At 40.3% G+C, this 25,647-nt stretch overlaps 12 protein-coding genes across 12 annotated transcripts; 6 read left to right on the forward strand and 6 right to left on the reverse strand.

Annotated features, from left to right (window-relative positions):
* Positions 1-169: 169 nt before the first annotated feature.
* Positions 170-2,230, reverse strand: BEWA_002610 (hypothetical protein; the record flags this gene model as incomplete). Its single annotated transcript, XM_004830463.1, has 1 exon — positions 170-2,230. The coding sequence occupies one exon, from the start codon at positions 2,228-2,230 to the stop codon at positions 170-172; it is 2,061 nt and encodes a 686-aa protein (XP_004830520.1).
* A 415-nt stretch (positions 2,231-2,645) lies between these two features.
* Positions 2,646-4,538, reverse strand: BEWA_002620 (hypothetical protein; the record flags this gene model as incomplete). Its single annotated transcript, XM_004830464.1, has 1 exon — positions 2,646-4,538. The coding sequence occupies one exon, from the start codon at positions 4,536-4,538 to the stop codon at positions 2,646-2,648; it is 1,893 nt and encodes a 630-aa protein (XP_004830521.1).
* Positions 4,539-5,155: 617 nt separating this feature from the next.
* On the reverse strand, positions 5,156-7,184 carry BEWA_002630 (long-chain-fatty-acid CoA ligase, putative; the record flags this gene model as incomplete). The annotated part of the gene is made up of 5 exons (XM_004830465.1): positions 5,156-5,203; positions 5,241-5,381; positions 5,415-5,721; positions 5,757-5,995; positions 6,030-7,184. The coding sequence occupies 5 exons, from the start codon at positions 7,182-7,184 to the stop codon at positions 5,156-5,158; spliced, it is 1,890 nt and encodes a 629-aa protein (XP_004830522.1).
* Positions 7,185-7,337: 153 nt separating this feature from the next.
* On the reverse strand, positions 7,338-9,519 carry BEWA_002640 (hypothetical protein; the record flags this gene model as incomplete). Its single annotated transcript, XM_004830466.1, has 2 exons — positions 7,338-8,946; positions 9,371-9,519. The coding sequence occupies 2 exons, from the start codon at positions 9,517-9,519 to the stop codon at positions 7,338-7,340; spliced, it is 1,758 nt and encodes a 585-aa protein (XP_004830523.1).
* Positions 9,520-9,780: 261 nt separating this feature from the next.
* BEWA_002650 (hypothetical protein) lies at positions 9,781-10,782 on the forward strand. Its single transcript, XM_004830467.1, has one exon. The coding sequence runs from the start codon at positions 10,191-10,193 to the stop codon at positions 10,611-10,613; it is 423 nt and encodes a 140-aa protein (XP_004830524.1). The 5' UTR covers positions 9,781-10,190; the 3' UTR covers positions 10,614-10,782.
* Positions 10,783-11,513: 731 nt separating this feature from the next.
* Positions 11,514-12,487, forward strand: BEWA_002660 (hypothetical protein; the record flags this gene model as incomplete). Its single annotated transcript, XM_004830468.1, has 3 exons — positions 11,514-11,941; positions 11,974-12,107; positions 12,141-12,487. The coding sequence occupies 3 exons, from the start codon at positions 11,514-11,516 to the stop codon at positions 12,485-12,487; spliced, it is 909 nt and encodes a 302-aa protein (XP_004830525.1).
* Positions 12,488-12,535: 48 nt separating this feature from the next.
* On the reverse strand, positions 12,536-14,502 carry BEWA_002670 (tryptophanyl-tRNA synthetase, putative; the record flags this gene model as incomplete). The annotated part of the gene is made up of 6 exons (XM_004830469.1): positions 12,536-12,622; positions 12,657-12,859; positions 12,894-13,101; positions 13,136-14,191; positions 14,226-14,318; positions 14,389-14,502. The coding sequence occupies 6 exons, from the start codon at positions 14,500-14,502 to the stop codon at positions 12,536-12,538; spliced, it is 1,761 nt and encodes a 586-aa protein (XP_004830526.1).
* Positions 14,503-14,738: 236 nt separating this feature from the next.
* BEWA_002680 (zinc finger motif, C2HC5-type domain-containing protein) lies at positions 14,739-15,394 on the forward strand (the record flags this gene model as incomplete). Its single annotated transcript, XM_004830470.1, has 4 exons — positions 14,739-14,874; positions 14,910-15,086; positions 15,122-15,298; positions 15,333-15,394. 4 exons carry the CDS (start codon positions 14,739-14,741, stop codon positions 15,392-15,394), a joined length of 552 nt encoding a protein of 183 aa, XP_004830527.1.
* A 4-nt stretch (positions 15,395-15,398) lies between these two features.
* On the reverse strand, positions 15,399-17,495 carry BEWA_002690 (1-deoxyxylulose-5-phosphate synthase, putative; the record flags this gene model as incomplete). Its single annotated transcript, XM_004830471.1, has 1 exon — positions 15,399-17,495. One exon carries the CDS (start codon positions 17,493-17,495, stop codon positions 15,399-15,401), a length of 2,097 nt encoding a protein of 698 aa, XP_004830528.1.
* Positions 17,496-17,729: 234 nt separating this feature from the next.
* BEWA_002700 (peptidase family M3 domain-containing protein) lies at positions 17,730-20,259 on the forward strand (the record flags this gene model as incomplete). The annotated part of the gene is made up of 10 exons (XM_004830472.1): positions 17,730-18,163; positions 18,198-18,291; positions 18,325-18,596; positions 18,630-18,849; positions 18,888-19,083; positions 19,117-19,605; positions 19,639-19,763; positions 19,797-20,017; positions 20,051-20,135; positions 20,170-20,259. The coding sequence occupies 10 exons, from the start codon at positions 17,730-17,732 to the stop codon at positions 20,257-20,259; spliced, it is 2,226 nt and encodes a 741-aa protein (XP_004830529.1).
* Positions 20,260-20,362: 103 nt separating this feature from the next.
* Positions 20,363-20,980, forward strand: BEWA_002710 (hypothetical protein; the record flags this gene model as incomplete). Its single annotated transcript, XM_004830473.1, has 1 exon — positions 20,363-20,980. The coding sequence occupies one exon, from the start codon at positions 20,363-20,365 to the stop codon at positions 20,978-20,980; it is 618 nt and encodes a 205-aa protein (XP_004830530.1).
* A 122-nt stretch (positions 20,981-21,102) lies between these two features.
* Positions 21,103-25,606, forward strand: BEWA_002720 (hypothetical protein; the record flags this gene model as incomplete). The annotated part of the gene is made up of 5 exons (XM_004830474.1): positions 21,103-23,797; positions 24,200-24,411; positions 24,445-24,717; positions 24,752-24,874; positions 25,430-25,606. The coding sequence occupies 5 exons, from the start codon at positions 21,103-21,105 to the stop codon at positions 25,604-25,606; spliced, it is 3,480 nt and encodes a 1,159-aa protein (XP_004830531.1).
* Positions 25,607-25,647: the final 41 nt, after the last annotated feature.

Consider the following 25,647-nt stretch of genomic DNA (forward strand, 5'->3'; position numbering starts at 1 on the left):
AATCCATCTCCATATCTATGGAGTTTTAACCCATTAGAATTATGGAAGGAAGAATTAGCTATTTTCTCTCGTGAATAGATTGTTTACCAGAGGTAATTCCAAGTCGATAATTGCGGAGCATCTAGACGTATGTTTGGTTCTAGAGATGAACGAACAGATGAAAACAACTTTATTCTTTCTTTTCTTCATCAGATTCCTTCGAGGTACCCTCCAATCCTGGCTCGTCGTCCAATTTTGGCAGGGGTTGCATCGACTGAAGTTTATATATAATCTCATGGATAAGTCCCAAAACTTCTTTCAAGACACTTTCTTGAGTATATACAACATTTTCTTTAAATTCCACTGTTGATGGGAGACATTCCAGAGCCCTCTCCAAGGCTGAAGATGTAGCACTGGTAGCACCGTCGCCTTTCAAGGATAATTGCATAGCTTCTATTGTTTTCCTGGCCTCATCAACCTTGTCTTGGCCAATAGATTCTTTTGTCTCTCTGTATGACTGAGAATATCCCTCTAAAGTGGCTTGAGCGGCACGGGTTGTTGATTGAGCATATTCCAGAGATTGTACTATTTTTGCCACAGAGCTAACAAAGTCCTTATTCAGGTCCTCTAATGGAACAATAAATTTTCCTTCCTTTGATTTAATTTCTTTGGGCTTAGGAACCTCGCAAACATCATATGAAGCCGTACGGAATTTTTCACTCCTCAGCATTTCTGGTGTGTCAATTTTACCCCTGGACTTTCTGCGGACAATTGGACGTATCTTTGGTCTAACTACTAGTTCTTCAAGCCTTGGTACTTCTGCATCAGCCTTTTCAAGACTGTCATCTGATTTGCTCACAGGCTCTGCTATCTTTGTAATATCTTCTTCAGACTTTGAAACCGCACTGGATGAATCATCACGTTCATCGTCCGTTTTATCTTCAGTTTCTTCTTCACCAGTTGCATCGCCACCATCTTCTGACTTTTCATAGTCCTCCAATTCCTGAAATGCTGCATCAATGGAATAGTCAGTAACGTAGTCTTCCGGTCCAGTGAACACGGATGTCCTACGCTCCGAACATTTTTTCATGTAGTCAACTAGAGGCTTGAATTCTGATTCCTGAATCTCAGTATACGTACCAGCAATCATTTCAAAGTATCTGTTTTTACAGAATCTGGAACGGACTTTTAGCTTTGCTATAGCATGACTAGCAACAGACATAACTTGGACTGAGGCACATTTTTCGTATACTGTTGCGGCTTCCCATAATACTTGTCCTTGGCATATTACCTTTGTAGCAGAATTTCTCTCCCTGACTTCATAGTTCGTGCATTTAACATCATTTCTACGAGCTTGGTGTACAGACACCTGTGCAATCAATGGGTTGTCCAAATTCAAAGTGAATGGGCACCTTACGGGTGTTGGTTCACCTCTTGCGGTTGCAGAATCAATATTATCCTGTATGCCCTTTAGTGCCTTGATTTCACGGTAATATCCTTCCATATTAACTTCAGTCCATGTTGTATCCTTTCTAACATGGTACGAGTGTTTGAAGGAGCCACTGCTTGTTGTATAGAAGATATCAAAAATAGCAGGTTCTTCCTCGTTTCTGGAATGGTGTACTACAAAGATACACTTTTCTCCCGGTCTAGCTGTCCAGATATGGACTCCGCCAAAGGATACAGTATTAGTTCTACCACCACTTGTTATGATGAATCTGGTATATAGACCGAACAGAGTGCAGCCTATAACTTTATTGGTTCCGAATACAGGCATTCTGAGATCCAAAGTTAATAGGTCACCACTTTCTTCTGTGCCAACCTTTAGTTTGCCGATCTTACTGTCAAACCTCTTCTTGGATTGTTCCCATCCTCCATTCTTAAACTTGTAGTAGACATGATCAATTCCAAATCTGGTTTCCCTGAGGAAATAGACCATAAGTGGTTTTTCATCTTGGAAGTATACCATACAGTAGGCACAGTTTTCATCTTGATTTGCATGCCAGATTCTTACGTTATCCTGCACAATAGATACGGGAATATATCCAGGATTTGGAACAAAGAATGTGACCTTAACATCGTTGAGATGGGTTGTAACAACTCTGTATTTGTCAGTATTCATGTTTTGAGTGATGTTCACCTCAAAACTTTCATCCTTTTCCTCCCTTCCAGAGTTGGCAATAGAGCCAGGGAAGACACAAAGTGAGGTATAGAAGCCAAAGAGAAGGATACAAAAGCTTAAGATCTTCATCTTGGAATGATATTTGTAAAGCACGTACTGAAATTTGAGGGAGACACATTGGCATGGGGGTGTACCCGAGGAGACTAGTAAATATTTTTATTTTCAGCAACAGTCTACTTCATACATATATGAAAGCATTACTATTACATTAGCTATCTGAATCAGCCTATTTCACTCTACAGTGTGGTTATTTGGCTATTCATTTTCGCATGACAGGTGGCGTCTGTAAGGACATAGAGGAGACGCCTTTTTGAAATTCTTTCAACTCTCTACAACTATTTACAGACTTAATTACATTTAAATTTATGAAATAGTACAAACTTGAGAAGTTCTAACAAAAATTTGAATGCTGGATGGATACTATTATGTGGCAACCCGTTTTAGCTTGTGAAAAAGTATCACCAATGTATAATGCATGCAACAATTAATTTTCTTTCGTGAGCTCAGCCCTTAGATCGCTGGTAAAGGAATGTGTGAAGGAGTTCCACGCCTCTTTGCTTCCAGAAGCTACCCAGAACCAAAAGGCTGAAAAGGCATTATAGTCTTGAGTTGGCCAGTGTGTCTTATCCTTTTGATATCGTTCGTATACGCGGTGATAGCCTGCTCCAGTTGTGGTAACAACATTTCCAAGTAGTTGGTACGCCAATGAATTGAACGCTACAAGTTTTGGAACGACATCAGGGTCGTTATCCCTATATTTTTCCGTTAGACTATCCTTTTCACAGCTCTTTTGGCTTGGAGCAGCACTGAATGCCACGGATATTGCAGCTCTTGTGCACGCATTAATGGTGACAGACATTAGTCCTACAATCCAGATATTTCCTCTAATGAACCTAGATAGACCCCAGTGCCTGTAATGAAGCGCCAAGAATCCAAGAATGGTGCACATGACATATGGAGTGAAGACAAACCATGACATTTGCCATTTTTTGTTTTCCTTCCAGTCAACTTGAGGATTAAATCTTTCTAAACATGGCAAATTGGCCATTAAACAGTTTATGAATCCGACGAGGGATGTAATTAGAATGACGGCTAAATCAATGCAATAGCCGCGTTGATGGTCAATAAGTTTGTATGGGATGACCGATGGATAAAAAGCATAAATTGTTCCGAGTGCAAGCGTATAAATAAGGATTGGGGACTTTGCACCCTTTACTGCCTTGAATAAATCTTTGTTTTTGTCATTTGGTAGCATGTTATCCGTAACTTCTGGATAGCAAAACTTTAAATTTTCTAAAAGACCAAACTTGAGCCTTGGAAGTACCAGTGCAATTTCAGTATGATCATAGAGTTTGGAATTGTCATACCTAATATAGCCCTTCCATTGCGAATCTTGGCACTTGAAATAGTAGGTGTAATTTGGAACGGAACCACGTCTCCTTTCGGTGCATAGCTCTACTAGGAGAGGTACATTTTCGCCAGTTGCCATGTAAACGCATGCAGATATAAATGTCTCTGTGGGTAGTGTAATGCCTTCAATACATATATCCTTATTTGATAACCCAGACACTGTATGGTTTGCATCACTCAAATGTTTGTATTTTCTATATCCAACCAGAGCATTTTGCTCTTCTACTACTGCAATTTCTGTTCCCTTGACTTCATCAGTTTTAGATGGCGTTCCATTAACCTTGCAGGAGTAGTTTCCAGTTTGTTCAATTTGTAGCTGAATGTAATCTCTACTCTTGGATTCCTTTAATTCATAGTACGAAAGTGTCCATATTACCGCCACCCCAAGAGAGAGTATGATAGAGATGGAGAGTTGTCCAACAACAATCTTGTAGCTAATATCCTTCAGTTTTAGTTTAGCTGCAATGTAGAGAAAAAAGATATGATACAAAAACACCTGAATGGCTGAAAATGGAACTCCAAACGTGAAAAATGGAATATTATAAGGATCAATTGTAGGGATTATAGCCTCTGTGAGACCGAATGAAAATGCACTCATTACAATCATCCAATAGTAGAAAGTTATATGTCCATTTCCCCCTCCGGTGCTAAATGCTATCAAGGTGAACAGGTCAAAGATGAACACTAGCCAGTTTGTACCAATAGAGAGATACCGATTATACTTTGAGAGTCCAAAGTTTGGAGCAATTAGAATCAAGTAGAGGGACATGAGTATGCAACTGGCACTTGAAGCCACGGTGATGGAGATGTTTGTCATGTTTATAAAGAGTCCAAGCTTGCTGGTTGGTATTTTAAACCTTGTAACCGTGTAAATAGCACAGTTTAGAGCCACACGAACTGGTTGCAAGAGGTTAAAGCCACTCAGAAACATGGCAACCCTCTTGCGTAGTTTCCTTTTGCTATCCATTATAATCGATTATAGATGCATTGTATCCCAAATAGGAGCGATATGTAACATTTAAACTCGTTAATTTAAATCCCAAAAGCTGCACGGAACGTATAGAACAATTTGTCCCGAGTATAGCAGAATGTAGGAAGGGTACCTAGAACATTTCTCCAGAATATTTTCCTTCCAGGTAAAAAACTTTATTCTTTACTCAGATTTCGAGCATATACCGAAGGTGTAGACTTATAACATGACAAATATGGAAAATACTATGAATACAGAAACATTGCGATTTAAACGACCAAACGAACACACATTTACAAGTTTGGGAGGTACTGTATTAAATTAATGATAAAACTACATTAGCTAGAGAAACTATTTACACGAGTACTCCGCAAGAGCAAAGAGTGAAATGAACGTTGAACACCCTACACACAGGCAGCTAGAGATCGTCGGTGATATACACCAATTATGGCCATTATAACGCAAACAGGATTTTAACACGCTACAAGAGAGTTAATAAGCGCTTTGAAAAAATTCCATGCCGAGTGGACGCGTACACCTGCAGCGACGCGCGTACTCGTAAGGATTCCATAGGCATTTTAACACGAATATACAAATGCACAGTCAATTATCGATTATTTCTTATCTGCGGCATAAAGCTGAGTCACAACTTCGTCATATTTCTGCAAAAAATTGTAAAGTCATATACACACTAAGTACCTTGTTGGCAACATTTCTGCGTAGCTTGTTCGTCGTCGTCAGCATGTCATTTTCAATGGAAAACATCTCCCATTCAACATAAAACTGCTTGCACTTCTCGTAGCCCTTCAAATCCGACGATTCGAATGCAGCAGTTATTTGCTACACAAAGTGTGGAGGTTAGTGTGAAAATACCTGGAAAATGTCTTCTTTGAGCTTGGGAAGTTGGCAGATTTCCCTGGTTGTGAGATGTGTAGCATCGTTCTTCTTGGCCCAGAGTTCAAGCTCTATTTCGTCAGGTACAACAATAGCAACAGGGTAGACCTCGTGTGATCTTCCAGTTACAAATGCCTGGCAAATTAGTGGGCAGCTCACGAGTACAGACTCCAACTTTTCAGGTGAAATGTATTCTCCTTGAACAAGCTTGAAGAGATTCTTCCTTCTATCAATGATCCTAATGGCGCCATTTGGTAACAATTCGGCAATGTCACCAGTCAAGAACCTAAAACAGAATGTTGGTTACGCAAAGGAACTCACCATCCATCCTGGAAGCCTTCCTTATTTGCCTTTTCATTGCGGAAGTAGCAAGGAGTCAGGGTAGTTCCACGGAGCATAAGCTCTCCCCTTGGGTTCTTGTCAGTAACATAATATTCGAATTCAGGCAAAGACCTCAATTTGAACTCTATGGTACCAATTGGACCACCAACATGGGATGGGTCAGTTTCATCATAGAAATTATGGAAACCAGCAGCTCCAGTTTCGGTCAAAGCATATCCCTAAAACATTTTAAAATCAAAGAGTGAAACATACCACAAGGAGGGGTGTAGAGAAAATTGTTCTAATTCTGTCGTAGATTGCTGGTGGTAGGGGTGCAGATCCTGTCATCATCCAGGCAACTTCTCCTCCGAATAGAGTCTTGAACTTTTTGAATATAATTTTGTCCCAAATGGCATGGTGAACGTCTCCACTCCTTTTGAGTTTCTTCAATTTGGAATTTAGAGCCTTACTGAAGAGAGTACGAGCTAACCACGCCTTTTGGCTCAAGGTTGAAAATACCTTGTCGTGTATTCTTATAAATAAACGAGGAACACTTGGGAAAACGGTGGGTTTCAAGCACTTTAGATCATCCAAAATCTTGCGAATATCACCGCTGAACATTCCAATACGAGCATTAACAAAGATACACTCGCTGATGTACAAGCGTTCGTACATGTGTGCCAGTGGTAAGTAGCTCAAATAGCAAGTTGGAACGCTAACACCAATTTTTGGCACGTTAAAGAAGCACTTATTTACTACAACAGTCAGAGTTGCCATATGTGACTGTGTAATAACAACACCCTTTGGAATTCCAGATGTACCAGAAGTGTACGAAATGGTGTTTATCTGGTCTGGTTTAGCAGGTGTAAAATCTAGCAAATGATCTGATCCGTAACGCAAGATATCATCCCATGTGCGGAACTTGATAGTAGGAAAGCCAGCAGTGCTCGCAAACTCTGGAATAGTATCAACTCCAGAGACAACTACCAGATTAATAGTTAACTTGGAGCATTTTGGAAGAACCTTGACCAATTTTGCCAAACACGAAGAATCGCAGACGATTGCGTTAAGTCCAGAGTTTTCTAAGACATGAATTGTGGATTCTTCTCCGAGAGTATCATAGAGAGGAACTAAGGTAAGTCCAAATGCATTGCAAACTTGCTCAGTTACCAGCCATTCGATGGTATTTGGCGAATAAACACCCAATAGCTTGGCAGATACCGGTCCGGGAGCCTCTACCACAGAATCATCAAACTTGGCCAAACCCAAGACACCACTTCCAACCTGCTGAACCATTGCCTCAATCTCTTTGTAAGTCTTGAATACATAGTCACCAAGTGTACCATCCTTATTCCTAACTCTATGTCCAAAACAGGGAGAGTCTGGACCAGACCTCAGACCATGTTGAAAGACATCCCATCTGTACATTAATGTATGTGAATTTAGTAATGTTAGCTATAATGCAGAGATAGAGTATGCATCAAGCGAGCAGATGTAACACTAGCGATCAATTTTGACAATAAGAAACCTCTTTACCAATGTGTATACCAACAAGAGAGGAGTCTAGAGGGGGAGTATATTTTACAAACGAGTGATTATAAATGAGACGATAGAAGGCCATTTCCATATAGTAACACCGATGAGACCTCCGGTAACTCTACCAGCTATTTTACCTACATTAGATGACTCAGAAATGTGTTTATTCTTTAGCCTGTAAAGTTCAGTCTTTAGTTTATCTTCAGTAAGTTGATCAGTTTTCCCATCAGGTCCAGGCAATTTTGTCCATGTATTATTTCCACCATTATCAGGCCTCTTATAATACTCATGCGTAGTTTTAGTAGTTTCCTTGACGGTCAGTTCAACAAGAAGTGGTGTAGTACCTTTGGAGTCTGAATTAGCATAAAATGCTGTAATGCTATCAATGGGTTTATCAGAGGTTATACCATTAAGCTGAGTACTATTGTGGGTAACGCTCTTAACTGTAAAGGTCTTGTTATCTTTGGCAGTATGTGTAATCCGTGAAAAACCATTGACCTCAGCATTAGAAATATCAGTCTTAATCTCAATAGTTGCATTATCAGAACTATAGCTCGTTTTAGATGAAGAAGATACTTGTTCAAGTTTAATGGTAACTTGTTGAGATTTCTCTATAAGGAGCTTCTCAATTTCAGCATGGTCACTAGAATTGGTCGGAACATCTCTAGTCACTTCTTTCCATTCATGATCATTACCTCTAACCTTCTTAAAACACTTTCTGTTTCCTCCAGATTCATAGAAAATTAGGAGTGGCTCATCCCTGGATAGATCACGGAAGTACACATTTACCTCCTTTACATCAGTTGGAGAAGAAAGACCTGTTTGAGACTCTCCATTAGCTCCAACAAAAGAGGAAACAGAAAATTTTCCACTTGCCTGAATGTAATGCTTACGCTTAGTGTAATTGTGGTCTCTCTCATCACTAGATTCTACCTTAATCTGAGTACCACAACCAGGGGAACTACATGAATATTGCTGATTCTTAGAAGTGTCTATTATATGTGCTCCATTCTCTTTATCTAGTGCACCCTTTAGAGTACCGGACTTTATATTGAGATCTCTAATCCACTTTTCACCATCTAATCTGTAGTAGGTGTCATTACTGATGCCAAGTTCCATCATTAGGGGTTTATCATGACCAGTATCATTCTTTGAGTAGTAGACGTGGGCATTATAATACTGAGCTGTGAGAGTGGACTCTTTGAAGTTGATAAATTTGTTTTTATGTTTTGTTCCAAGTATCCTCATAGGTCCACTTCCTACAAGACGGTGAGTATATTTGTTAAATCCTTCAGGATTCTTTTGTTCAGAAACAGTTATCCTAATCTCCTTATTAATATCTGAATTTTCTTCTCCATTAAATGCATATGTTCCGCTAGTCTTGCTGAGGTTTAGAGTAACTACCCTTTTAAAAACATCATCATTAACAATCTTTGTAAGTCCGCTATATACATTCTTGGCTATACCATATTTTTTCCAAGTCTTAGAACTTACATCATCTCTCTTGTAGTATTCATAATAATAAGATGGCCATCTTCCCTTCCTTAGTCTAACTATTAAGGGACAGAAATTAGCATCGTCATGATTCCAATAGTAGACCACAACATCTGTATGACACCATCTAATATCTTTAAACCCTGTTTGAGGAGTTCCTCTGTAATGAATTTTACCCAAATAATAAAACAGCTCATTGAATCCCCAGGCTGGTAATGGGTGTATATATTGCTTAAACTCCTTCCTTGGATCTCCAAATTTCACCTTAGGTTTTATCGTGTAGCCACAAGTGGGATGAGTATACCCATTCTTATTGAAAATATCAACGACTACATATAGAAACGAACTGTATCTTTCACCTCTACAATCTGTCATCTACATTTTTACCCATCTACAGGTCCACATTGCCACTTTCGTGGTATCCTTAATTCTTCCATAGTCTCCCTCATACTATCTTCCATCCTTCCATAGTAGTAACCCATTAATGTCTCAACTGGTGTGAGCAGAATGGGCAGTATGGATGAATGGGAGCCCTTTGACTAGCATTGATCGCAGTGCGTGCTCGTTTTATTAATATAACTTACCCAGTCTTGATCTTTCCATCAAAGAAATCTTCATGAGTGAGTAACTTATCCACGAAATCGGGATTCCTGTGTACTGCAGTATATCCTTCTTCCTCAGTGCCTTTGATTGGCACGGAATAGACATGACTTGGAGCTTGTTTGGCTACCATTGTTGTTGAGGCCTAATATAGACGTAAAGAAAGGCCTAGAGCGAAATACGAAAGCTCAAGATTAGGAGTTTAATAAAGTAGACCTGAGACAACAAGGCCTAAGAGCAAAAATGAATCAGTCGTCCAGTATCACAGAGGAACGTGGCGCGTGGTGTAGACCATAAAACCTAAAGGGTCTAAGAAAAAATGCAATCAAATCATTCCTAAGCTATTTTTTTAATTAAACGGAAACGATGATTCCATGCCCCATTTTTAAAATTTGGTAAATTCCCCAAGTGTGTGGACATAAGAGAAGATTCCTCAAGTTTTCTGTACACATTTTATCACTAATAACGGTAAAAAGAGGTGGAGGTAGGAAAAGTGGATAGAATACATGCATGAAAGTAGAATCCAACCACCAAGCTAAAAGGATCTATATACACTCAAAATTTGCAACAAGGGAGACATAAATGGGTTATTATAAAACCATAGGAGCTGTATGAAAGTTTGTGGGAGGTAAAAGTCATCCCATGCATCATTCCAGACGACCATAGTCTCTAGACTGTCTAAGTCTGCCATATTCTTCACCTATGCTTTGTTTGGAGCCTTAGATATCCTTATTGATACAGAAAATTCCAATAGATTGGATATAGATACGGGAGAGTTCGCCAGTGTCTGCTAGCATTTTTACAATGGAATCCCCTATTGAAGCATGTTCTCTTTCAGATGATTGCCCATCTTCTGAGGGCTCAGATACAGAGCAAGAGTATGCCTATAGCCTCTTTGATGACTATAAATCGATTGATACATCAAGAGTCTATGAGTACATGAAGAGTGAATTTGGATTCGACTATAATGCACTAGGAAGTGGCACTCTTCATAGAGTTGCCCTTATCAACTATTTGGAAACTATCAAGAATGATGGAGGAAATGTGCTGGAAGCGTACAAGGAGGTTGTAAGGGATCCACAGATTATACTGGGTGATTTTGAAAAGTTTATCAAACCGCCATTTTATAATGAGAAACTAATTTGGGGATTTATGGAGTCTAGTGATGAAGAGGACAATGATGAGGTTATCTTGAAAAAGAGTGTTAATGTGCCAGAACGACCGTAATGCGAATAGATGAGTGTGAATATGTGAGCTGGAGCGACGAGACCTGTACATTGGGATACAGTCATCCATGCGCATATTTATTCACATTTTCTCCATATAAAGTATTCATGGAGACTGGTATAACTTCCAGGAGAGTGTAGACAATTAGAAGCTGAACATAATTTACGCCCACAAGATCAAGATGGGAATCACATTAAAATGTAGTTTTTTCTAATATAACCATTATACTGACATGTTTCAGGGTGTAAAATTACTTTACATACCGATGTTGTTTTTAGGAGTCCATATTCGCGGTAATGTGCCGCACTTCCCAAGTTCGCTTGAATCCCGGCCCAGAGTCTTTGGGTCATTCGAGGAGGAAATTGCACACATATACGATTGTTTTAGCCACACACTCGACTATTTACGTTATATACATGCGATAAATTTTAATTCTCCGTCATTTGTGTGACCTTCCAGGTTCATGTGATGCTGGTGCCTGGACCCTTCTTTCCATTGATGATCTACTTTTTACTTTACAATTTTAACATAAATCGAGGATAAGTGTGTAATAGTAAGTTTAATGAAGTTAATATTTGCATAGATTCTTGAATATTTACGGATAAATGTAGATTTATTCAAAATTTGCGCGTTTTGAGTCTTGTCTCGCACAAGATTTGTGATTTTATACTTTCATAGTCTCTTGTATTTCCGTTATTGCGAATCACTACCCTATATGGAAATTATCGTCTTTGCTCCCTTGGCCACTTTCTTCTTCTCACGGTTTTACTTACTATAGCCTTTTGTGTTCTACGATATCATAATTAATAGCACACGATTCATCAATTGTGTCCATGAATTCTATCTTTTGACCCAGTAACTCATCCATTTGCACTAGAAACATTCATATCTTTTACAGAAATGGCTGAAGAGTCGCTGGATAGTTTGTTTCTCCTTCTCACAGAAAAGTCTGGAGGCGTAGAGTCCCTTTTGGAAGGGTTTTTCTCATTCTTGAGGAGGAGAACAGACTTTTATAAACCCCCAAATCAGGGAGGTTTTGAAGCTTCTCTGGATCATTGCGTTAATTTGGTGTCCAAGTACTGCAGGAAAGCCGGAAACGAGTATAGGGAATTGATGAATAAGCAAGCGGCTGCACAGACAAGTGTGGTAAAGGAAACGCCAGCAAGTAGTATTTCTAAGGTTCCACGTATTGAGGAGATACATCCTGATCCACCAGTTGTCAAGGCTGTTACTCCATCGGCACCTGTTACATCCTCATCAGATACTCCAGAAGAGGATGATGGTGAAGAAGAGGTGCCTCCGCCAGGAAATGGTGGATCCACCGACAAGTAAGTTCAAGGATTGTTAATGAAGTCTTTAGGTATGACTGGACCCAGACTTTGGGTGCCCTGGAAGTGCTGGTGCCAGTTCCAGCCGGAACTCCAAGCAAATTAGTTTCTGTAAAAATAACCACAAACACACTTCATGTTACTCTTAATAAGGAGCCTCTATTTGGTAAGAATTTACAATGTAATTCATGGTGAATAGGAGGGGAACTTCATGATGCTGTAAAGAGCGATGAATGCCTATGGGCACTTGTGGATGGCCGTGTTATCCAAATCTCACTAGAAAAACGTAATGGAATGCAGTGGTGGCCCTGTGTGATAAAGGGGGACCAAGAAATAGATGTTAAAAAGATTGTGCCAGAAAACTCAAAATTGAGTGATTTGGACCCAGAAACAAGGGCTACTGTCGAACGTATGATGTTTGACCAGAGACAAAAGGCTGCAGGATTACCTACCAGCTCTCAGCAGTCACAATTTGAAGCCTTGGAAAAGTTTAAAAAGGCGCATCCGGAGTTGGATTTTTCCAAAGCAAACATTTCATATAATTGAACCCTAAATCTCTAGCGCTTAACAATGTAGCTATAAATTTTACAAGAGTTATTTTCCCATGAATTGTTTAAAGCATTCACGGTTTGGATCCATGAACCTAGCCAACATTGCGTCATCCACGTTTTTGCGTAGTTCCTAAAACATTTTACTTTTGTCCCCTGTAACATACCTGATGTTTTTCAATGATTGGGACAATGACATCAACAAGATGGTTTTTAAGCTCTCCGGTGAGCATGTCTCCCGAAGAGTATTTCTGTGTTATTTCCTCGAGCAACTTATCATCTTCAAGCAAATAGCAAAGATATTGATAAGAGACGTCAACCGATAGATCCGGACCTAGTTCCTTGTGTTCCTTTGCAGTGGCACGGCCTCCTGGAATGGTGTGTTAATAAAAAGGGGAACGTACCTGAAAAGGCATATTTGTGTATTTTTTTGTGTATGGTCTTTCTGTCATCCGTAACAAAAATAGCAGAACCTTCCAGAGAGGAGCTCATTTTGCTAGATACACCCAAGAGCGATGGAACGAACTTTGAGTGAATCAATGATGGTTTATGCAAACCTAGACGTGGAGCTAGATCACGAGTTAGGCGGAAGAATGGGTCTTGGTCAATTCCCTACAAATTGTGCATACATCAAAATTACTCATACCTGTGGAACTAGACACATTACATCCTTCCTATTACCAAATATAGTTGGATACGAATGAGAAAATGCAGCGGCTCCTTCTAGAGTTGGATAGGAAATCATTCCAACGTTTGATGAATAGTCGAATCCAAAGGTACCTCTGAGCTGATTGAATGGTGTCTTCTTTTGCATGCGCAGACTTATCGGGTAGAGGTTATTTACATAATCTGTGTTTCTAAAGATCAGGGTCAAATCAGGATCGAATCCACAGGCTATAATGTCCTTTGCATTTTCCAGGGCAATCCTTCTCACATAGTCGTATTCTAGTTCCTCTCTAAACACAAACTTTTCATCATCAGAGAGCATAATCATAACTGGAACCTTAAAGGCCTTTTGTAGCCAGCAAGTAAACATGAACGGGACCAGGTGGCCCAAATGCAATGCTTCAGTGGATGGGCCTCTTCCAGTGTAAACAAAAAACGTACCGCCCTTTGCATATACGTCAAGAAGTTCCCCTAGACCTCTGTGACAAAAGAATAAACCTCTGCGAAGAAAAGGGTGCAATGGCACGTCTATCAAACTCTGCATTCTATCAAGCATTTGTTGATTTATAAGGGTACATCCAAACTTTACAGTGAGTTTGTTATAATCAATGAGGTCAGATGGTGACTTCCCCTGCTTGGGAGCACTAGCATTGCTGAAAATATCCTGAAAGCTCTCGTAATCCAATTCCACTTCTCCGGGGGGCAGAACGTTTACCTTTGGAGGACACTCATCTTCACAGGTGACCTCCTTTTCTTCACACAAAATCTCTTCCCCGGGAGTTACATTAAAGTGAATGTCAAGCGATTTATGCTCATCCTTGTAATTTAACTTTTTAATTGAAATGTCTTGAATTAGACCTGTGGAACGAAGTACTTTGTGTATGTTTGCATTTATATTCCACTCATCAAGTATGACTAGACGAAGCCTTTTAATTGAGCTTGGAACCAGGAATTCATCATACATGGAATCCCCGTAAACCGATTCCGCAAGCTCACGATCCATCAAGAGAACCTTGAACTGGGCATTTTCATCAAGCTAAACGGGGTTTATTTTGTGTTTAAACCTATACCTTTTGTCTTATAAGTTGCTTAAAGAGGTTATAATCGCTCTCTGAGGGCATTCTTGCGAGCTTACCCAGGGTGATGATTCCAGAATTGTTGGCCTACAGGTTACGGTTAGGGTATCCTTATGCATTAAGGACGCTAGTATGTGAATCTATAAACGTGACTTACCATTCTCTTAATCGACTTTGTAGTCCTTGCAGTAGGAATGGAGAAAGCGGTGCAAGCGGCACCCTTGATGATGTGGAAGGAGCTTTCCACAAAACTACAGGCGTGTTCCACCATTTTGGATCAAACGATCTACTAATTTACATTTGATTTGTACCTGAGAATTTTCCTCTCTTGAGGAATCCGCAAATGGGGAATCGCCACTTTCCAAATGGGAACTCGTGCGCACACATTTAGTCTATGACGGCGAATTTCCTGTACTATCGTTCATTTATATGCGGAAGATTCGTCCATTTGCGGATTATAGCCGACTATAGACACACCAAGTCTGATGTTTCGTAAAACCCCTTAGCATGCCCGGAAATACAAATTTTATCGCATACCGTAAAGATTCGTCTGACAGAGTCTTAAGGGTCGCAAAGAAGCCAGTGAAAGAGGCTCCGGTGAGAAATGTAGTAAAGGTAGACAGTTCCAAGTCGAATATCCCAGGTTTTGTTCCTAATAATACACACGTGATCCTATAGAACGACGTAGATGCGATTGTAACGCAACAGAACATCCACTATACAATAACTGTGTAGGATGTGGTCGTATAATATGCACGGTAGAGGGGCCAGGTGACTGCTTTCAATGCAAACGTCTTATTTGTCCTCCTGGAACGACTCCTCCAGAGTTTTCTGACTCGCAAGAGTTCAGTAGAGGTATTTGTACTTGGTAAATATACATATGTCCACAGCTCTCTTCCTCAAGAATAAGCTTCTCAGTGCCGACAAAGAGTACCAGTCTGAGAATTTCAAGGTGCATGATATGCACAGCGGCTGGTTTGAAGAGTCAAGGGATATATTCAATGAAAATAGCGATATCGCATACCAAAAATGGTTGAATGAAGAAGCTACACAAAAGAGTGAAAACGGTACGTGCTCTGTTTGCTATATATTCGCGTGTAGACATAAGAAGATACGATTTAGATTTGACGACTGGTGCCTTGAGTGTGGCAAAACAAAAATGATATATTAGCAACACAAGGCTTGCTTAATCTGATTTGCGATACCTACGTGATCAACACCTGCGAGTTCTCTTTGTTCTTTTTGCGTTGCATGGTGGATGTAGGCACGGGGATACCTTATAGTTTTTACTTGTATTCCACGTTTAATTACCCCTGTATCACTTAGGTGCTCTAGAACTGCGGATCCAAAGCCTCCTGAAGTTCCGTCTTCAGCCGTGAATATAACGTCGTGGTCCTGCGCAATCTTGTCTATGAGTTCCGTATCAAGTGGATTTAAAAATCTAACATCTACAAGAGTTGCTTTCAAATTTAGTATCTCAAGCGCTTTCGCTGCATCTGATAAAATTGGTCCAAGACATAGCACCGCTACTTTGGAGTCTCCATATTGCACAACTCTGCTTTTAAACTTTAGAATTTCGGAATATATCTCCTCTATTGATAGGTTAGGATCCACCTCTGCAGCTAACTTTGGATACCTTATCACGGACATTTTGTCATCTATGGAATGCGCTAACTTTGTCATTGCCACAAGCTCTGTTCCACTCGATGGAACCATAAATACGCAGTTGTGTATGGGACGTAGAAACGATAAGTCGTAGCTGCCGTGGTGCGAACTTCCATCGTTTCCTACAAGACCAGCTCTATCTACTATAAGTCTAACAGGAGCATTCTGGAGTGCGACATCATGAATGACTTGATCAAGGGCCCTCTGTAAAAACGTAGAGTAAAGGCAGCAAAATGGCTTTGCACCTCCAAGTGCCAAACCTGCACTAAAAGTTACAGCGTGTTGTTCTGCAATTCCAACATCGAATGTTCTAGTTGGATATTTCATGCCGAATTTACCAACTGCGGTACCACTTGGCATCCCTGCTGTTATTGCAACTACTTTCGGGTCAGTTTCAGCAATGTCTATCAAGGTCTTTATAAAAAGCTCCGAAAAGCCCTGGGGTTTTGCTGCAGCCTTTTGTCCATCCATAGGGAATAGAGAAAAGGGAGTGATGGCATGAAGTCTATCAAGTGATTGTAATGCTTTATCACATCCCCTTCCCTTTATCGTCTTTACATGCACAATTATTGGTTTTTTTGCACGTGAACTTGAACCGCGAATATATTTAAAAACATTTAGCAAGTCTTGCATATTATGCCCATCTATTGGTCCAAGAATATCAATCGGTCCAGATGTATCCATCAAATTAATAGCTTCGTTTCCAGACACTGTACTCATTTGCGATCTATTATACATGAAAAACGGGGTTACAGGGCCAACTCCATTCATGGCTGGCAGCCCCGTGGGTAATGATGATTGTTCATTATCATTGTATATAATCACCAATGGTGATTTTATGGTACACGAGTAGCTTAGAGACTCGTAAGCCAAACCTCCGGTCATTCCTCCGTCACCAATGATACAAATGTAATTTCTACCTTCATCTTTCTTCAACGTATAATCAGCCATGTAGAGACCCTGAAGAGCTCCAATAGAGGTGGAAGAATGACCTGCACCAAATTGATCATGAGGGCTTTCCCATATTCTACAAAACCCAGAGATTCCATCCTTCTGTCTAATGTTTTTCATGTGGTTACGTCTTCCCGTGAGTATCTTGTGGATGTATGCCTGATGACCGATGTCCCACACAATTCTATCATCTGGAGAGTTGAATATGTAATGAAGAGCTACAGTGAGTTCTACAACACCCAGATTTCCAGAATAATGACCTCCTATTGGGTTTATCGAGTGCTTTAAAAAGTCACGAATTTCATCGCATAGCTTTAAAAGTTCACCTTCTTCTAGATTCTTCAAATCTGAGGGTGAGTCTATGCTTTCTAACAACTTGCATTCAAGGGAGCTCGTTCCAGGAATCTCGCTAGAAGCATTTAAAGAAGCGGTAGCTTGGGAATGTGTTGATCTTGTTTGCCTATCAGAGCCATCCTTTGAACATTTATTGTAGCTTATTGTAGACTTGTGCCTTGCGCCATATCCAATGTTTGGTGTGTTGCCGATAGCATTGATAAATCCAGAGATATTGCAAGATCCGAATCCTCCACTCAGAGGCCCATTTGTTCTTAATGAGCGCGCAACATGTTGTAAGGTAATGTGAGCCATCAATATTGTGAGTATATTGTGGACTATAACCATTATGAAGACACGATTATCCAATTGCTCTCATCTATCCCAGCGTAACGGGGATATAAATTGACCTTCCACTAAATTTAAACCCACAGGAACTTTACCATTTGTGTAAATGTTTTTAAAATACAAATAACTCAGGCATTTTGAACCTACGGCTCCTTAGCTGGGGGTGTGGGCTCCTCTAGCTCAGTAACTCAGATTTTGAAAATGCTTCCCTCCAGAAGCAGATGTTTGCTGCGATACTTGCAGAAATGTCGTGCTCTGCCAGAGTTTTGGCCCACACCTTGCGACAGCAGCAGATTAAATGATGACAGCAAAGGTACATATGGCTATAGTGGAAGTTTCGCTGGATTATCCGGAGATTTAAGCTCTTTAAGGCATAGATATGCAAGGGATAGTTCTGGATATACGAGAAGGTATGGTTCAGTTGCTCAGGAAAAGACTTTATTTGGGCTTTTGGCAACGTCCCCCTCCGACCTCCTCAAACTCTCGAATTTGGTAATTAAAGAGTCTCAGGATGCTATAGACAAGCTCTTGGTAGATGTAAATCCTTCTGGAATTGTCTCTAAAAGGGTTCTGACTGTTATTGATGACATTTCAAACTCGCTCTGTCTAATTGCAGATCCCTCGGAACTGCTAAGGTGAGTGGTATTCGTAGATTAAACATGATTTCAGACATGTACACCCATCTGAAGAATGGAGAATGGCTGCAAATTCGTCCGTAGAGAACATTTCAGGGTTCATTGGAGTAGTAAATATTAACGAGAAAGTAAGTGATTTTATAATACCACAATTTTGTTAGATTTACAAAATACTCACCGACAACTATTCAAAGGATCTTGAGAAGCTAACAGAGGAAGAAAATCTCGTTCTGAAGCACATGATAAATTCCATGAAACATCAAGGAGTAGGACTGCCTCAGGAACAAAGGGATGAGTACCTACGTCTACAACAGGAAGAGTTTACACTTTCTTTCGAGCTATCGGATACCAAATCTTTAAAACTTGAGAGCACTGTAGCTCCGAATGGAAATGTTATTCCCCCTGATCCACAGCTCTTTATCCACATCTTGAGGTAAATCTCGAACATTTCATTCATCATCTACAGAAACTCTGACAATGAAGAACTAAGGACGCGAGTTTGGTACGCTCAAAGATGCAGTAATGAAGAATCTCTTGCTAAATTACTCAGGCTCCAAAATGTGCGCACAGAACTTGCAAAGATAAGAGGATTTGATTCCTTTGCATCCTGTGCTTTGAGGGAATGTATACTTAGTACACCGAACCAAGTTAACACATTCCTCTGTAATCTATACTCTACAATAGAGGTAGGATTTTTTACATCTTCATATCGGAATACGTGCAGGATAAACTAAATGCCGAGATTAAGGAATTGCAAGAACTGGTTGGTCATGGAAGACACCTCATGCCTTGGGATGTCGACTTTTTGATATCAAAAGTAAAGGATGATTCAAAAGTGTCTATAAATATCGCAACTATTCTAGAATATTTTAAAAGACTAATGTCCCGACTTTTTAACGTCGATATCGTAAAAACCAATGGTACGCGTATTTCTCAACTTAATCATAATTTAGAGTCCCTTTGGGATAATTTGGTGGCAAAATATGATATTGTTGATTCGAGTGGGCCAATCGCACATCTTTATTTGGACCTATTTGAACGCCCAAACAAAATTAATACATGCGCTCAGTTTACGATTAGGTGTTCAAAGTGGAATGCGTATAGCAATTCCGGATTGGAACAATGGAATGCTGATTTATCTGAAATATATCCCAAAATAATGAAAGAATCAGCTTTATTTTCAAAGGATGGGATTTTGCGTCAAATTCCAGCGACGGTTGTTGTTTGCAGTTTTCATAATTCAGCGCAAGGAAAAACACCCGAAGAATCTTACATGGAATCAAAGGTTGATTTAATTGCCGGTCAGACGCTATTCCATGAATTGGGTCACACTGTACATGCACTGTTAAGTGAGACCAAGTTTCAGCACCTTGCAGGAAATAGAGGCAGTGTAGATTTTGCCGAGTTCTCTTCTCACCTGTTTGAAATTTTCTATGCAAAAGGTACTCAAAATTTATACAATACATTAATTTTAGGTGTTGAGGAAATGTTAAATATTGAGGGTCTTGGAGAGGATGTCCTTTGCAAAGCAAAGGTACACCTGTACAAATTCCAAGCAATTGAAGCTGCACGAATGATCTTTGCATCGCTCTTGGACCAGGTATTGCTTTAATCCTACGTTATATGTGAGTAGAAATTTTATGGTGAAGCCGTGTATGATTTAAAATATTGGCTAGAGATGGAGAGAGGATTTTCGTTCCAACCATTTGAGAAGCCTTCAGACAAACGAAAATTAGGAAAAGGACAAAAATTCATAGAAGTGAAGTCGTGGGAACTATTAGGAGTACCGGCTCTCACAAATTTCGAGCATTTGATACACTATGGAGGAAATTACTTTTGCTACCTCTACTCCAGGTATACCGACTTTTTACATTTTAAAACCTACAGGATCCTTGCTGGAAAGGTCTGGAACAGTTTTAGTGGATTAGACGATGCGGAAATTGGGAAGAGATTGCGCAACTTTTTTAAAAACGTAAGTTGACGGTTCAAACTAGACACGTACTTAGGGCTCAATTGATGCTTCCTTGGCCCCGTTATCAAAACTGTCAGGCGTTGACCTTCATACCCTTCCAGAAGAGCTGTTTATTCAGCCATAATTTTAACTCTTGCTGAATGTGTAGACACCATATACATTTGTCACCAGAATAAACCACCACCCTATTCCTCGTGAAATTTCAACTCTAATGTAAATAAACAACGATGCCAGAGCTGGGGAAGTTGAACAAAGCTGTGGAAGATGTCATGAGCGCCTGTTTTTCAGGCACTCTGGACCAGCTGAAGGACAAAGTGCAGGCTCTGCTGAGAGTTGATGCCGGAGGTGACTCAAATGTCATAGAAAAGACAAAGAACGCCAAGGATTATTTAACGTCTCTGGAATTATCGGCTCTGGAGTCTATTCGTGACTCTCAGAAACATTCAGTGGCCCATATAGCAGCGGCTGGCGGTAATGTTGAGATTTTGCAAACTCTTTTGACCGCGTCTCCAAGCTTCGCTCATATTGAGGACGAAAATGGAGAGAATCCGCTCTTTTATGCCATTAGAGCCGCCGAAAGTTGGAAGGGAGATCACGGCGCTTCCAAAGATTTGTCAAAGTCAGACAGGATGGCCTGTCTACTGCTTCTAATCGCACACTCTGGACCAAATTCAATGAGTAAACGCGGAGCTAGTGCTCTGCATATCGCATCAGAACTTGGAGACTCTTCCATATGCAAAATTTTACTGGAAAATCAAGCAGATGTAAGTTTATCTGTGAGCGCATTCAACTGTAGACCATGTGATATAACTGAGGTACTAGCATCTGCGATTTTACACTGGTAGAATCAGCTGAGGAATATTGGCAAGATCGAGAATATTAGTCTGTACTACATGGTCATGCGGTCACATTGAGACTACTCATGGATCTCAGAGTTTTGAAAGAGCATACTCTCTGAACATGGAGGATGAACAATGACTTGGTACTAGAGCTAAACGCTAGATGTGGAGAAGGTAAGGACAAATGTAATTGTATTGACAAACCTCCTGGCATAACCGCTAGAAAGGAACTAGATGTGCCAGAAAAAGGTTTCATTAAGATTACTCATAACAATGGAAATACTTTTACTCTAAGTGGACAACTCAAAAATGGAGATCAGATAAGAGTGAGAGGTAAAATAGGAAGACCCATACAAAATGTTACGGAGGTTTCTGTTTATTACTGGGCTGGAAATGACAAAGAACCTATCCTACTTGGAGTTACCACTGGGGGTGGTAGTGGTACAACTACACGTTACTGTAGAATTAAAGGTAGTGCACTTTGGGTATCTGGTCTAGTACAAGATAAAACTGAATTAGAGGCACTAGATCAACAAAATTGCCACAACAACGATGCCGTTGTATTTAATATACAGGATTCTCAGTCCGGTTCTTTCACCGGTGATTCTAAATCTTACTGTACAAGAGTAACCAGAAATATAACGGAATCTACTTCTTATCCTCCTCCTGGCAGTGACTACGTTACTACAGTATATATCATTAAAGGTATTGACACAAAAATTGCCAGAGTTACATATAAGAGCCAATCCACTGATATACCTCCTATTAATTTTCCGGTCGATGTGATAGCACTCTACTCGTATCCAAGTGCTATGAATGTGCCTTTAATGCTTGAGCTCAAACCACCTGGTAATGGAAATTCTAAATGGTTCTATAGTCAGACATCGGATGGTACTAGCTGGATAGAAGAGGGTGGCGGAGATACTTTCTATGATAGAGACAATGATCCAAAGCCTACTGCAAAACTCTCTGAAAAACTCGACGAAGTGTTATGCAAACAATACGATAACGTTACCCTAAATCTTACCAAAAACCACTCAGATACTCATGCTAGAGCGAAAACTAAGTATTGTTGCAATGAGCATAAAGGCGAGGAATGTAGAATTTCTCTCCAGGAAGGGAATATCACGGTAGCTGGCAAGCAAATGACTGAGTACTACAAACATTCCATTAGTGGATCGGCAGTAGCTGGTATCTATTACAAAGATGGCGGTCAAAGGAAGAAGATAGCACTTTTAGGATCACCATTTCCAATCTCCGTAAAGAGTGTCTATGCCTTTTACTGTAAAGGGGAGGAACCCTCGCTCATTTACGTTGACAGCACTAATGGTATGGTTAGAGGTTGGTACAAAAGAGACAATGGTGAATGGAAATGGAACTCTAAACTCAGTGTTATAAAATCCACTGACTTGAGCAATCTCAGTTGTGCGAAGTGGAAGAGGCTTAAAAAGGTACTGGAAGAGTGTAATTGTAATGGACTGCCAGACTGTTCTTATAGCGATAATACAAAAGAGGTTTCAGAGGAAAAACAACTAGCAGAAGAAGAGGAAGAAGCAAAAAGGAAACGAGCTGTAGCTCAAAAACTTATTCCTGTTGCTGTCTCTGGACCCTCCTCAAATAATGGAAGCTATGCTGGTCATAGTGATGCTTCTGAAAGTGGTGGTCGAGACAATTGTGGAGATGAACCAGGATCTTCTAGTAGCAGTTCTATTTTATCCTCACCTAAAGGATCACCTGACTCATCTACTCCTGTTGTTAGTAATAGTGGAACTGGAGGAGTTACTATTAAGCTTGATAGAACTTCCTACTCTATGAATCTTAATGGTGGAGAAACGATAGATGTTACTCCATATTACGATTCTAAAATAATCGGCTATAATGCGTTTAAACACACTTATAGTCATGGAATAAAATTTACCATAAGAGACTTTACACTTGGAGATAGGAAGCAAATATTTTTTCCAGGAGTTACACCCGCGGAAGAGGTTAAGAGTGTAATAGTATACTTTCTATCTTGTAGAAATAATGTTAGCACCACTAAAGTTCCACTTCTTGTCTACATAAATGGTGACTATGGAAAGCGCCACAACTGGTATACTAGAAGAGATGTTGGTAAAAAATGGGTGGATATTTCCAATGAGCTCAAGGACAGACCTCCACACAAGGCCAATAGTCTCCAGATTACTCTACAAAACATAGCAAAACACCTGGGAATTTCTTGCAAGGAAGATTGGAAAGGACCGGTGTCCACATCTCAAAATAATGATATTAACGAAGTTATCGATCTAGGAACCAATGGATTACAGAATAATGATATTGGAGGTGCAATTCCTCCACTTATGCCAGCTATGAACCATCTAAATCTCGGAATACCTGTAAAACAAATTGATAATAAAATTATCGGTCCTCTAGGACAGATATCAAATAAACTCACAGCAACTACTAAATACACACCCTCTTCTGGCCAACTTGCTAGTCCTGCCCCTCCTGCTACTGAAGAACTTCAAGCTTCTAATCCTAAAGTTGGTCCTCCTGCTGAAGACCCTTCTCAAGCTGCTACTTCTGGTAGCAGTTCTACTCCATCTCCACTAGGTGCTGAAACGACTCCTGCTTCTCAAACTCCTTCTACTTCTACTCTTGGAGCTACTACTGTTCCTGAGGTTGAACTTTCTCTTCAAACTCCTCCTCCTGCTGCTCCTAAAGCTACTGAAGAACGTGATCCTGAAAAAGCTCCTGTTGTTGGACTTCTTACTAGTGGCTCCGCACTAGCTGGATATGCCTTCTCAGGTACTCTCGCCGGAGCTGGTGGTCTTACTGGTTTTGGTTTGTGGATGTTTAAACGTTCTAAAGGAGATCCTTGGGTTATACGGATTTAATGGCTATCTGTTAGGAACTATGATATGTAGCGTGAATATCCAAGTAGTTGTAATTTATCTTACCCAGATTCTGCATTTAATGCCGTACTATTTATGCTCATTGCCATCAAAGATGCTAATACTTCAGGATACTTAATCTCCTGTTTGGTTTATTACTTACATTTATCCATGATCATATTTCTTTATAGGCAAATATATACTCCCCTAGTTATGGGACACCTCTATCAATCGCAGTTGCACGGGGTTATGTTGACATTGTAGATCTGTTTCTAGGGTTTGGTGCAAACCCGGATGGGCACACGTCTAGCAGTGCAGGCACGTAATACGTTAAACAGATATAACTTTATAGATTCATCCGCTGATGTTTTCCCGCCTCCACTCGTCTTTGCTTCCAGTATTGGTAATGCTGAAATAGTAGGGAAGCTGCTCAAGAGTGGAGCTAATGTAAACATAGGAGATTCTCAAGGATGGACTTCTTTGCACTGTGCATCCGAATATGGCCATTTGGAAATTGTAAAGATGCTAATTGAATATGGTGCTGATTCTAAATTAAAGATTCAGGTATAGCCTCATTTAACATCACACTTGGCATAGGAAAATAATGCCTACCACCTCGCGATTTGGAATGGACATGCAGACATTGCAGAATTTTTAAAAGATTACACAGATGATACCGATCAAGTGAATTTTGTACACTACTCACAAGGGTTAGAAACTGATGCAAAAGCTGAGAGCTTCCCGGTTATTGACAATTTGGATGAAAAGGAAGCTGAGAGGATAAAAGATGAAATTACAAGGACAAAAGACTTTGGTGGCAACATGGTAAAAGCTGGAGATTTCGTAGGCGCAACAGAGGCCTACTCAAAGGTTTGTGGCAGTAGCACACGATAACAAACCACAGGCTCTATCAATGTGCCCGGGGAACCCGGAGTTTGATCAACTACGATCCATACTATTTTCAAATCGCAGTCATATGTACTTAAAACGTAATGAGGCCAAGAAAGCTCTAGAAGATGCAAAAGAGGTAAGTGAATTATCATGTGTGGAATGGTAGACAAGTATGCAAATCCTTGAGGTAGTGCTGTCTGGCCATATATATGCCATAACTACTAGGAATGAAGGAATGGATTCTGTGGTACTAAAAAGAACCTGGTACTGCTCCTCCAAAGTAAACCATCATACAATCACATGACAATACGGATGGCTTTCAATTCTATACCTCAGTTGCTTTCTGTTGTTCTCTACTCGCCACTGTTCCGCATGCTAATGTGACTGTTACTCTCACATTTCACAACTCTCATCCTATAAGCGATATTTTGGATAATTCCGCTCATTTCTACTCACTCTTTCAACATGGTAGCAAAGGAGTCAATCGGCTTCTAACTCACTCCGTTCGCTGGGCACTAGCTGCACTTGGTTCTACTGTCACCTTTACATCTTTGAACCCTTGTTTTGATTGTCTCGTTGTAGAATAAAGGTTACAAGGACTCCCTTGAGGGTCCACGGGGTCCTCCAGAGCTCCTTCCACTCTTGCCTGCTAGCCAAGCCTACACATTACCCTAAAAACACTATTCTTTAGGCAGTAAAGATCCAGCCAAACTGGAGCAAGGGTTACATTCGACTGGCAAACGCGTATCGCGACTTGAACGAGCCGGTGGACTACCTTCACAACCTCTTCCAGGCCTATGTGCGTGATTCCGAGAATACTGAGTTGAGGAATCGATTCCAGTCAGAGTTCAAGAGGTACAAGAAGTGAATGTAACGGGTGCATCGGTGAATATCGCTGGCATATCCCAT

This window comes from Theileria equi, chromosome 3, assembly GCF_000342415.1.
Source record: "Theileria equi strain WA chromosome 3, complete sequence".
NCBI classification, from domain to species: Eukaryota; Apicomplexa; class Aconoidasida; order Piroplasmida; family Theileriidae; genus Theileria; species Theileria equi.

Bases quoted from the DNA above. Each gene is read 5' to 3' on its own strand.
- BEWA_002650 (XM_004830467.1), top strand. From the start codon at position 10,191: ATGGAATCCCCTATTGAAGCATGTTCTCTTTCAGATGATTGCCCATCT.